General features: G+C 35.4%; 1 protein-coding gene across 6 annotated transcripts in view; it reads left to right on the top strand.

Annotated features, from left to right (window-relative positions):
* Positions 1 to 12,195, top strand: part of sulf1 (sulfatase 1) — a 128,334-nt gene that overhangs the window by 94,514 nt on the left and 21,625 nt on the right. For all 6 annotated transcript variants that reach the window (XM_051098693.1, XM_051098692.1, XM_051098694.1 and 3 more), the window contains 5 exons: positions 2,141 to 2,380; positions 3,005 to 3,156; positions 8,085 to 8,254; positions 11,632 to 11,782; positions 11,879 to 12,054. In XM_051098693.1, coding sequence (XP_050954650.1) covers positions 2,141 to 2,380; positions 3,005 to 3,156; positions 8,085 to 8,254; positions 11,632 to 11,782; positions 11,879 to 12,054 — 889 coding nt within the window. The remainder of the gene's footprint in view (positions 1 to 2,140; positions 2,381 to 3,004; positions 3,157 to 8,084; positions 8,255 to 11,631; positions 11,783 to 11,878; positions 12,055 to 12,195) is intronic.

Below are 12,195 nucleotides of genomic sequence, written 5' to 3'. Positions count from 1 at the left end.
AGTTTCATCCAAGAAGTTCATGTCTTTCTTTCTTCAGTCAAAAAGAAATTAAGGTTTTTGAGTAAAACAGCTTTTTCTCTGTATAGTGGACTTAAATGCTGGCCAACGAGTTGAAGGTCCAAACTGCAGTTTCAATACAGCTTCAAATGGCTCTTCACAATCCCAGCCGAGGAATAAGGGTCTTATCTAGTGAAACGATTGGTCATTTTCCAAAAAAAATTGCAATTTATATACTTTTCAACCACAAATGCTAATCTTGGACCAGCTCTGCGATGTGCATCTACAACTTTGCATTAGATCATCATGTTGAAACGGTCACATGTACTTCGGGTCAAAAAGGTATGGGAGGGTGAAAATCTCATTTTCTCCTCCAACTTCAAAATCGCCTGACATCGTTGTTTTACCTCTTTTTGTAAAAGGCATTTGACATTCGCTTTGTAAACACTGGGTCGAGCTGGTGCAAGATGAGCATTTGTGGTTAAAAATATACACATTTTTTTTTTTTTTTTTTTTTTTTAAATTATGATACTTTTGCTAAATAAGACCCTAACTCCTTGGCCGGGATTGTGTAAAGACCTTTGAAACTGCACTGAAACTGCAATTTGGACCTTCAGCCTGTTTATCCCCATTGAAGTCCACTATATGGAAAAAAACCCTGGAATGTTTTCCTCAAAAACCTTAATTTCTTTTTGACTGAAGAAAGAAAGGCATGATCATCTTGAATGACATGGGGGTAAATAATAGGAATTTTTACAAGCTGTGGAAGCTTGCAAGGAAGTGAACAAATCCTTTAAATCTAGATACATTTATCTAATAATCAAAATGATGAAAAAAGTATGAAAATCAGTCGTTTTTATTTAAAACAAGAAAATTATCCTTCACTGGGGTAAGAAAAGTAATGTTCTTTTCCATTTGGATTGTGTATTTTTCTTGCCCTGTTGGTAGATATTTCTTTCTTGTTTTAGGCATGAATTCATCCCTTTTTTGTTGTTGGTTTTTTTTTTTGTTTTGTTTTGTTTTTTGAAAACAAGACTTAATTTTGCTTCTCAAGGAACTCATTTTAAATTCTAAATGTTTACATATCAGTTCTGGAAAACAAATACAAAAAGAATTGCTTGCAGTACTCTACTGCAAAGACCATCTTAGGCCAGCTTTAATTTCTATACTGGTCCACGTTGGTTTAAGGTAGCACTAGTCTTGCTGGTGGATCACCATAACCAAACTTGGCCAACATAATGCCTGACGAATGTCTGAAATGTTCAGTCCTGTTCTTGGAGGGTCATGTTCCTGCAGAATTTGGCTGACACACATCTACCTGGTAATCCTGAAGACCTTGATTAGCTGGTTCAGTGTTTATTTAGGGCAGGGGTGACCAAACTGTTCTGGAGGGCCGATGTCCTGCAGAGTTTAGCTCCAACTTGCTTCAACACACCTGCCTGGAAGTTTCTAGTATGCCTAGTAAGAGCTTGATTAGTTGGTTCAGGTGTGCCTAATGGGGGTTGAAGCTAAACTTTGCAGGACACCGGCCCTCCAGGACAGAGTTTGGGCACCCCTGATTTAGGGTTTTAGGTAAACCAAGACAATCTTGCTGGTTAAACTAGTTAAAACACCTTGTAGGATCATCAGCATTGAAATGGTGACAGTAGGCTTCTTGTCTTTTGTAGGAGATCTGTTTAAGTTTAAGTTGTTCATTATTAACTCAGCCTTGGAAAGAAAAGCCTTGAGCCTTCTCGGACTTCAGTCCTAGGAACATTAGCTTGCTTGCTTGTTAGTCTTCTCAATCTGCCACCCAAGTCTCTCTTGGTATCTGTCCCATATGGTAAGCCTAACTGTTGTCACTGGATCAGGTTCCTTCCTCTGAGAGCATAACATCCAATAGGTCTCAATCTCAGACTGTCATCACAGGTTTGACTTATTTCCTCTTTTAATATTTAATGGCTTCCCTCAGACATCCGAGAGGCTAAGGGCCTTAGTCCTGGAACCACAGCCAGTTGTTGCACTGCCACAGAACTACAGGGATCCTTCTCCACATCGAACACTTTTAGGGGCTACTTTGACAGCTTGTATATTAAGACATGTTGAGGTTTGAACTACTTACACTGATTTACTTAACATGTATTTATCTTGCTTGGTCTGTCAGGCTCGTTGCAGGTGATGAACAAAACTCGCAAGATCATGGAGGACGGTGGAACTTCATTCACAAATGCGTTTGTAACTACGCCCATGTGCTGTCCGTCACGCTCTTCCATGCTGACTGGGAAGTATGTCCACAACCACAATACGTACACCAACAACGAGAACTGTTCATCGCCTTCCTGGCAAGCTCAGCATGAGCCACGCTCCTTCGCCGTTTATCTTAACAACACTGGATACCGAACAGGTAAGAAACCAAACAGAGTTGATTCCATCTTTCTTCATGTCTTGTATCATAGATGTTGTTCACTTGCCTATACAGTAAAGGCAAAAAATGATATATTTAGTGATACAACCGTTTCCCGCTTTATCCCTAAATGTCAGTTTCAAGTGTATTTGTCTGACAGCGTTGTGCAACTTCACTGGAATTTTGCTTTCACATTTGTTCCTAGAGGTCAAATAAAAAGTTTTACAGGAATTTTCAATTTGTCTGGTTTGTGGAAGCTAAACGTGGAGCTGAACGTGCCAGTAGCCCAGTTCTGTGTTTCTTGAGTGGCAGCACGTTCTGACGCTGAATACAGGGGTTCAGGCCTCACCACTGCTTGTGGTTTCCAGCTGATGTGTTAGTCTACAATTAACTCTCCAGGGCAGACTGGCTGCTTGCCCGGCTCTTTTGGAAGATGTTTTGGCTTAGCTTAGAGGGGGGAAAAGGGTTGAGGAGACATGTATACAATGCAGAGACAGACATTTACAGGTACTGTTCAAAGGCAGTGTTTTGAGACGCTTGTCGTAAGTGATAATTTTAGTCTTTGTGTCTATATCGCTGAACACGGATTCAAGTTTACACGTTTTTCTTTATTTTCTCCCACAGCTTTCTTTGGGAAGTACCTGAATGAGTACAACGGCAGCTATATCCCACCTGGGTGGCGCGAATGGGTGGGTCTGATCAAAAATTCCCGTTTCTATAATTACACCGTCTGTCGGAATGGGAACAAGGAGAAGCACGGCGCGGATTACGCAAAGGTATGTGCGCCCGGTCACATAAGTTCACAGTCCCGTCATCATGCCAAAAACATCTTTTAAACTCATTTTATTTAGTTTATGTTCAATTGTATGGTCTGTTCACGACTAATTTCAGGCCTCTAATTACATATAAAATTTAGGTTGGTTGACTGCACAAGGAATGTGGTTAGATTAAAGAGGGGATGGGAAGTTACATTGGTGTCTTGTGTATCATCAGGTGGTTACACTGAATAAAACTTGGTAGGAAAAAAAAGGCAGTGTCCTTGGGGCAAAGTTCCTTTTGGAAACAACTACTGTTCTGCTCATTTGAAAGGTCGGACATTTGGACTATGTTCAGACTGGCATACTTAGTATTTCTGCAGTCATCGGATGCCCATTTACAAAAGCTGATATAATTCTTTAGGGTTTTACTGAAAAGTCTATAACATACTTTGGTTAAAATTTCTCAATGGTAGTGTAAAACAATACCCTTTTTACCTGGTTAAAACAGCCCTGTTCACAGCGAGACGTTTCGGTGCATGTCCCTTTAAATGCTAATGAGCTCTGCTCACCCCGCCCCTCTTGGTTCAAGAGACTGTAAACTTTAGCTGCGGAACTTGCTAACTAGCACATTATTAGGAAAGGTGATTTGCAAAGATTCATAAAAACCCTTATACTCACTTCTTCTGTAGGTGAAGCTGGATAACGAATGAGTCACACAAACGTTTAGGTAGATCGGTGAGCGCATTCCCTTCAAAAACAAAAGTAACGTTAATCCACCACGTCTTCAGTGGCTCACTCTGTCTAAGATGAGTAAATGATGACTGTTATGTACATTATTACATCCAACAACAGAACACCTCAATCGCTCAATCAGAGACATTCTTGTCTACCCCTTGTATTGAAACAATGGCGGACCGTTTGCTTACTCAAGGTGGGTCAAAGGTAAGATGGTTGTGTCAATCAACAATCATAGGAGTGGCCTGTGCAGAACTACGTCATTCTGCCAGGAATCTCAGAACAGCAACAAGTGATTATTATTGTGGGGGTTTAAAAAAAACAGCACTGGGTGGATTTTTTTTTATCATTATAGGGTGGATGTGTACACACAACGGCAACACATAAATATGTTCAAACAACATGTAAAGGTGAATTTTGTATCTAATAACCCCTTATGAGGTCATGAGGTCAACAGTTTGGCACATTTAATAACGTATGAAAAATAAAATATAACAAGCAGTATGCAAAGTACATAATACTATACTATTACTACACAATACTAACTAGGGCTGGGTTTTGACACAAATTTCACGATTCAATTTGATTCTGATTCACAAGCTTGCAATTGATATATTTTTGGATGTATATCAGGTACGTATGCCAAATTTTCTCTAGGAAAAAAACTAAGGCTCCAATATACATGAGTCAGTTGGTATTACATTACCATAATATTGAAAGTTAAAATTAACTGATTTGTATACAAACGCTTTTTTTGTTGTTGTCGTGGAATATAAAAATTTAAATGGTGGGTGTCATAAAAACTTGACACATATTCAAACATTAAATGAAACATTGGAGAACAGTAAAAAATATAATGTCATATGGTGCATATATTTAGCAAAATGCTCCCCTTTTTTAGCTGACTAACGAGTTTATGGTCACCAACTGTTTTTCTCTGTGACCTTACATGACATCTGTTTACAAGCTGCTATTATACGTCTTTCTGCGGTTCAAACCCTGCCCTGGTGAAAAAACCAGCATATGCTGGTAGGTATGTTTTGATGCTGGGATGCTGGTTAGGTGGGTTTTGATGCTGGTTTAAGCTGGTCCTTTGCTGGTTCATGCTGGTCCCTGACCAGCAACATGACCAGCAAAAACCAGCTAAGGACCAGCTTAAACCAGCATCAAAACATATCTAACCAGCATCCCAGCATCAAAACATACCTACCAGCATATGCTGGTTTTTTCACCAGGGTGATTGAGCGAATACATGAGACAGGATACAGATTTCGGTGAGCTGTACTCCTTCTTTTAACATACTGTCGGATGTTTATTCATCTTTATTCCGTTCTGAAACTGGTATTAAAACGGAGGAGATGGTCCATTATCTTGCGCTTCGCGCTTTCCGCTTTCGTTTCTCTAGAACTGAAGCACTACAAGCGATCTGTCACTCCACATTAACATAGCACCAAAACGGCATTTATTGTTTGAATACTGTAATAAAATTGACAAAATTTTAAATCTAAGACTTCGTTTCATATCAAAAGTAACGAAGCTCAAAGCTTATTGCGATTTATTGGATGGGATGTGCGCTGCAATATTACGTTCATTACTGGAAACCAGGCTAGACTAATCGATACTTGGTTTACAGTAAGTTTCACTGTATGGCTAAATGTGAAGTGATAGTGACTTTTGCCATCCTTGCTCACCGTTAATATGAACAGAGTGATAAAATCAAAGTTTAAAGAGTTTAGTTTGACATGGCCACCTTCCATCTCTGTTTTGGAGCTGCTGTCAAAACAAACTTTTGGAGTCTCTCATTGCTGTCTCTCAGGTAGCATTTTTTGAGGGAATGTGGAATTTGTGCTGAGGTTTCATGGTTTGGGCATAAATTGGTCTGAGAGATGAGCAAATAAATGTTTGGACTGTTACTCGGACGTCAGTAACCTGCTTGTTGAATTGGATGAAGGTGTTAAGTTACCCACATGTGGAGAGGCACAAGAGGCTGAAGGTTTCTCCATGAGGTTTGCAGAAACTTTGTGGCTAGGTGTTCAAGTGGTTCCTGGAAACCTTAGGAGCGTTTATGTTCCTGTTTAAATGTTGAGATTTAATGCTAACAATGATTCAGTAGGTAGGCAAGAGCTATGAAGATTTAGAAGAACATCTTGGCTAGAAATGCTTCCCTAAATTTTGTACCTTTTAAGTCAGCAAGCAAATCAATACTTCTTCAGTCCAAGCTCTTTAATGTATTAGGTACATTTCAATTCTTTTTCACTGAAACGTTCAAGATGATTCCGTATAGTTTTCCAATGTAAACAAACATGCTGGTTCAATTAGTTGTATAACAGGGACCCTGACATGACATGGATATGTTTTTTTTTTTCTGTAATGCTGAGGAGCAAGGTCCACTGAGCACGTCTCTAAACAATAACTTCCATAAGACTTTTACTCCCACAGATGCCGGTAGCTGCATGTTTTAGCGATGGGGAGGGTGGGGGTAGGGTGGAGACTTTCCCACAACCAGCTCAGACCAGGAGCACTGCCATCAAAAGGCTTACGGCTTCAGCATCACGTGATTTTTACCCCCAAGCCCTTGTGCGCATTCCTGCTGCTGCCTCATAGCAGTAAGATTGAGACCTCAGTGTTGTCATAACACCAGACTCACGGAGGGCTGCGACCCTCTGTTAACATTGAGTGAAGCCGTCAACGCCCTTGTCGTGTTCAATACAGAGTTGTGAGCATCATAGCAATAGTTCTGTTGTTGTGTGTAATGTCGGTTTCATATAGTGGCAACACTTTACAGTAAGGTGACATTTGTTAACATTAGTTAATGTATTAACTAACATGCATGAACAATGAACAATACATTTATTACACTATTTATTAATCTTTGTTAATGTTAGTTGATAAAAATAGTCGTTCATTATTTGTTCATGTTAGTTCACAGTCAGTTAACTGATGTTAACAAACACAACTTTTGATTTTATTAATGCATTAGTAAATGCTGAAATTAACATTAAATGTCGTTTAGTGTAACCAAGTAAAAAGTAAAATTTTTCTTATTCTTAACACAGTATACACATTGAACACATAATTATATTTTTAAATGTATATTAATATATTTATATTTAAATATATATTTCCAATAAATAAGATTTTTTTCTTTTAATGAGACTTTTTTATATTCCAAATATGAATTCATGAACGTTTTTAGGAAGTTGTACCACATGATATTTTACATCCAGAAGTAACTTTTTTTTTGTTTGTTTAAAAAAAAAAAAAAAAAAAAAAAAAAAAAAAATTGTTAAAATATCTTACATTTTCCTCCAAATTTTCCCCAAGATTTATTTTTTTTTTATTTTTTTTTTTTTAACAAATATGAATTCATGAATCTTTTAGGAAGTTGTAACACATGATATTTTACATCCAGAACTAACCAACTAAAAATTAAATAAAATGAAATAAATAAATATATTATTTCAATTATTATATAAATAAAATTAAAAATTATTAAATAAATTATTTATTACCTATATAAAATTGTAAAATGATAAAAAATTGTTTTAATACTAATACTGTAATTTAATATTAATATTTTAAAATTTCTGTATTTATCAGATTTGCAGTTTTAAGGGTCTTCTGATCTAATAATCATTATTCATTTGTTTGTTTGTTTTTGGTTTTTTCCTCCTTGCATGTTGACCAAAGTTGTTTTTTGTTTTTTTTTTCCTTTAAGAAAATGTGAACGAGCTGTGAGACGCTTTTGTTAAAATATTTCCAAGAAATAATAAGACTGTCAAACCACTTGCCCAAGATTTTTTTTTCTTTTAATGAGGCTCTTTTTTTTTTTTCTTCTTTTTTTTGATTATTGAAATCAGGACAGTTATTTTGTCTTGACCTGACCTTGACCTGATCAAATTTAATTTTAATTTATAAATGAAAAGTATACTTATCAAAGAATTTGTGTATTTAATTCAAATTAGATGAATTGCAATTTAATTTTTTAACGATAATTCATTTTTTTTTTATGTTCATAAACAAATTTTAAAAATTCAAATAAAAATACAAATGAATATAAAATAATTAAAATAAATCAGAATGTATAGATAGACGGGGAAAAAATCGTATTGACCATTGCATTATTTGTTCAAGCTGTGAAAGAAAGCATATCCATGTGGAGAGCATTCACTTTATACTATATGCATGATTTTTTTTTCTTCCTGTTCCAGGACTACTTCACTGATCTGATTACGAACGACAGCATCAACTACTTCCAAATGTCCAAGCGCATGTACCCGCATCGGCCGGTGATGATGGTGATCAGTCATGCAGCACCTCACGGCCCGGAGGATTCAGCCCCGCAGTACTCGGAGCTCTTCCCAAACGCTTCCCAGCACATGTGAGTGACTCCCTGAACATTCAGTTAAACTCTGCTAGAGCGACAACGATGAACTCCACTGAACCCAGTCTATCCTGTGCGAGAGCCAAATCCCTGCTGGCGTTTGAATTGTTGAGTCTAGATATTTTTATTGTTCTGTATGTATTTATAATAGGATATTTCAAGGGACACATTTTTGTAAGAACAGTAGCATTCCAAGTAGATCATTTTCCTATAAATTTTAAACCATTATAATTTAGCTTGCAGGTAAATATAAGTTTGTAGCTTTAGGAATTTTTGTGGCCTCATATATTTGGACGTGCCATTAAAATTAGACTCCTCACACATGACACTACCACCATGAAACTAAAGTGATTTATCATCCAAGTAACGTTCTGGCACATGCCAAGTAAGATGATGGGGGATGAGATTTTTATGGTCCTCACTCGGGTGCCAAGACCTTGATGGGTTCACTGCACTATCATCAGTTTCGTGGCTAGGTTCCTATTCCACAAACAGTGCTGTGGCAACAGGCCATCCATCTCCAAGTCCTTAACATCCCAGGCATGTCAGGATTCTGGTCAGGGCGACATCGCACTTTTGTCCCTCGGGCCTATCTGTCTTCCTACACAACATTCTGGCTCTTCTCATATCAATCATGCCTTTCACTATGTAGGTTTGGGGAATGCTTTGTCTTAGAAGACCCTTTTGTGTTATTAATATCTTTTTAAGTGGATGGGCTCTGAATGGATCACACTTGGATACCCCAAGGTTCACATCGGCTGGCAAGTCGCTCTGGTGCCGAAAGGGTTGCCTGGCAAGTTGTGCCAAATGAACAGGGAAACAGATGGCAGGCGCAGGTTGCATTCTGGAGTGATGCAGCAGGGTTTCAGACACTTTTTGGGGTTTATTATTTATCAGCGGCGTAATAAAGAACAAAAGCGCACGCATCCAAAAAACAGAAATAAGGTGCTCAACCAAAAATAGAAAGGTAAATATAAAAATAAAAAATATCGCTTCAAGGACATTACTAACTTTGTTTGTTTGTTTGTTTACAACAAACGTTTATTTTACGTATTTGTTTTAAATATTTATATATTTATATTTTACTACAGGTATTATATTTATTTAATTAATGAATATTTATTTACTTTTATATTATATATATATATATATTTTTATAAAATTAATACATTTAATGTATATTTTTATTTTTACTTTGTCAGTATGTTTTATTTTATTTATACTTTATAATTTAAATATTTATATTTTACTTTATTATATACTTTTTATTACTTTAACTATATATATATTTTTTATTTTGAATGTTTATTTTACGTGTTTGTATTACACGTTTATTTATTTTCTTCTAGTTATATGTAATTAATAATAAATATTTAAATATTATTAAAAATACATTTTTATTTACTTTTATATTTTTTATTCTTTTATATTTTACTATTTTACTAATTATAAGTAACTATATTTTAGTAAAGCATGAATACATTTAATTTATATTTTATTTAGTATATTTTTATAGACTGTACCTTGTCAGTATTTATGAATAAATTTATCCATAGGTTAAATATTTATATTTTACTTTATTATATTTTTGCTTATTTTATTTTTTTCTGTTCTTATGTGTTTTTTTTTTTTTTTTATTTGCGCATTTATTTGTATTACATATTTATATTCTACTACAGTTATAATATGTAATTAATAATTTAATAAATAAATGTTTACTTTTATATTTTGTATTTATTTATATTTTACTAAAGTGTATAAATGCAAAATGTAATTTGTTTTTATTTATTTTATAGACTACTTTGTCTGTTTGTTATATTTTATTTATAATTTGCTGAAGGAGTTTAATATGAATAAACTGATACATATTTTAAATATTTATATTTAAATATTAATGCTTTAGTATGTTTATTCCTTTAATTTAACTTATTTACTTATGTATTTACTTTTGTTTATTTTGCGTGTTTATTTTAATATTAAATTTGCATATTCTTTTATATTCTACAATAGTTATGTGCTTAATAATGATAAATACATACATAAATATTTATTAATTAGTTATTTCACTGAATTAAAATAAATTAATAAATTTAATTTATATATTTTATATTTTTATTTTATAGGCTATTCTTTGTATTTTTTATATTTTATTTATATTTATTGAAGAAGTAAAATATTAATAATTTAATACATAATTTAAACTTTTGATACTTTTGGTACTATTATATTTTTATTTAATTTATTTATTTTAGAAACTATACTTTCTTTAATGTTAATAGAAATAATAATAGAATAATAGAATAGTATCATAATAAAAATAATAGAATAGAAGATCGTACTAGGTAACCATGCTAGAGTCATCATCTAAAAGTTCAATAAAGCTGTTTTTCGTGCTAGTTTGGAAGAAAAGTTGTGTAAGCCTGTCAGCTTTTTAAAGTGGTAATTGATACCAATAATCTTTTATTTTATTTTATTTTATTTTATTTTATTTTATTTTATTTTATTTTATTTTATTTAAAAAAAAAAAAAAAGAGTGCTGAGAGAGATTTATGAAACTCTTGATGGTTCTTGTGGTAATTCCTAACAGAAACTACACAAGAGTATTTCATCTCAAAGACAAACATTCTCTACCCTCCTTTGTGACAGGTGTCGAATCTGGACTAATTCCATCCTTTGACCTCCAAATTCCAAATTTGCTCTACCTATGCGAAAAGCCAGGTTTCTTTTGTGCGGTATATTAGCGTGCCTCAGTAGCTGGGTGAAGAGTTCAGCGAGCGGACAAAGGCGGACCGAGGAGGAGAGGGCAGAAGCCGTCCACTCAGACAGAATGGAGCTTTCCTGTGGCCATCACTCATTATGACACCAGGCACAAGAGCCTGGTCTGGAAAGCGAAGGAAGGCCGTGTCTTTCAGCTGTGGAGAGAGGCCAACTGCAGTCAACAGGTGGCCATCTCGTAGCCTTAGCTCCACAAACAAGTCCGCAGCCTCCTGTTTACCCAGCTTTTTATTCTCCACTTCAAATGCAAATGACTTATAGCCCTGTCGTTGCTGGACTTATTACAAACTTTATTTTGGGCCCGAAGGCTGGGGAAGCTATTATTTTTCTTACGCATGTGCCAACCCTCAAACGATTAAACGCTGCCAAGAAACCCTGAGACTCTCAGCATGGTGTGAGGAGAGATGGAGAGCGAGCCCAAGATAAACACCTAGCGAGGAGAATTAGTACGTTTCCGTAGACGGGGAGGGCGACTGCTCTATTATTGATGCTTGTCAAGTATGTTATACAACAGGCAACTCCAACAACCGCAAGTGCTTGTGAAATGGCAGACAGGTGCATGTTTTCCTCACAGTAGCGTGTTGTGCTTATTCACGCAGAACTCCCAGCTATAACTACGCGCCGAACATGGATAAGCACTGGATCATGCAGTACACCGGCCCCATGAAGCCCATTCACATGGAGTTCACCAACTACCTGCACAGGAAGAGGCTCCAGACGCTGATGTCTGTAGATGACTCTGTGGAAAAGGTCAGTGGTTTACGCGTTCCTTCTTCAAATTCTGGATTTTTAACAGACTTTGTTTATGAATGGAAAGGAAATGTGTGGGTTTGCTTTGCGTTACAGATATATAATGTCCTGGTCGACACAGGGGAGCTGGATAATACCTATATCATTTACACAGCTGATCATGGTTACCACATTGGACAGTTTGGCCTGGTCAAGGGGAAGTCCATGCCCTACGATTTTGACATCAGAGTGCCGTTTTTTGTCAGAGGTCCAAATGTGGAACCAGGGGCGAGGTAAAAGCAACTTCTGTTTGAAAAGCATGTATGTTTCTGTATTAAAATTTAATACACTAATTATAAAAAAAAAAAAAAAGAAAATAAATAATTAATAAAAATGTATTAAATTATTTATATTATTTAAAATAATTATATATA

This window comes from Labeo rohita, chromosome 24 (assembly GCF_022985175.1).
Source record: "Labeo rohita strain BAU-BD-2019 chromosome 24, IGBB_LRoh.1.0, whole genome shotgun sequence".
Lineage (NCBI taxonomy): Eukaryota > Metazoa > Chordata > Actinopteri > Cypriniformes > Cyprinidae > Labeo > Labeo rohita.
Note: the sequence above shows the minus strand (reverse complement) of the source record. Positions and strands in the feature narration are given on the sequence as shown.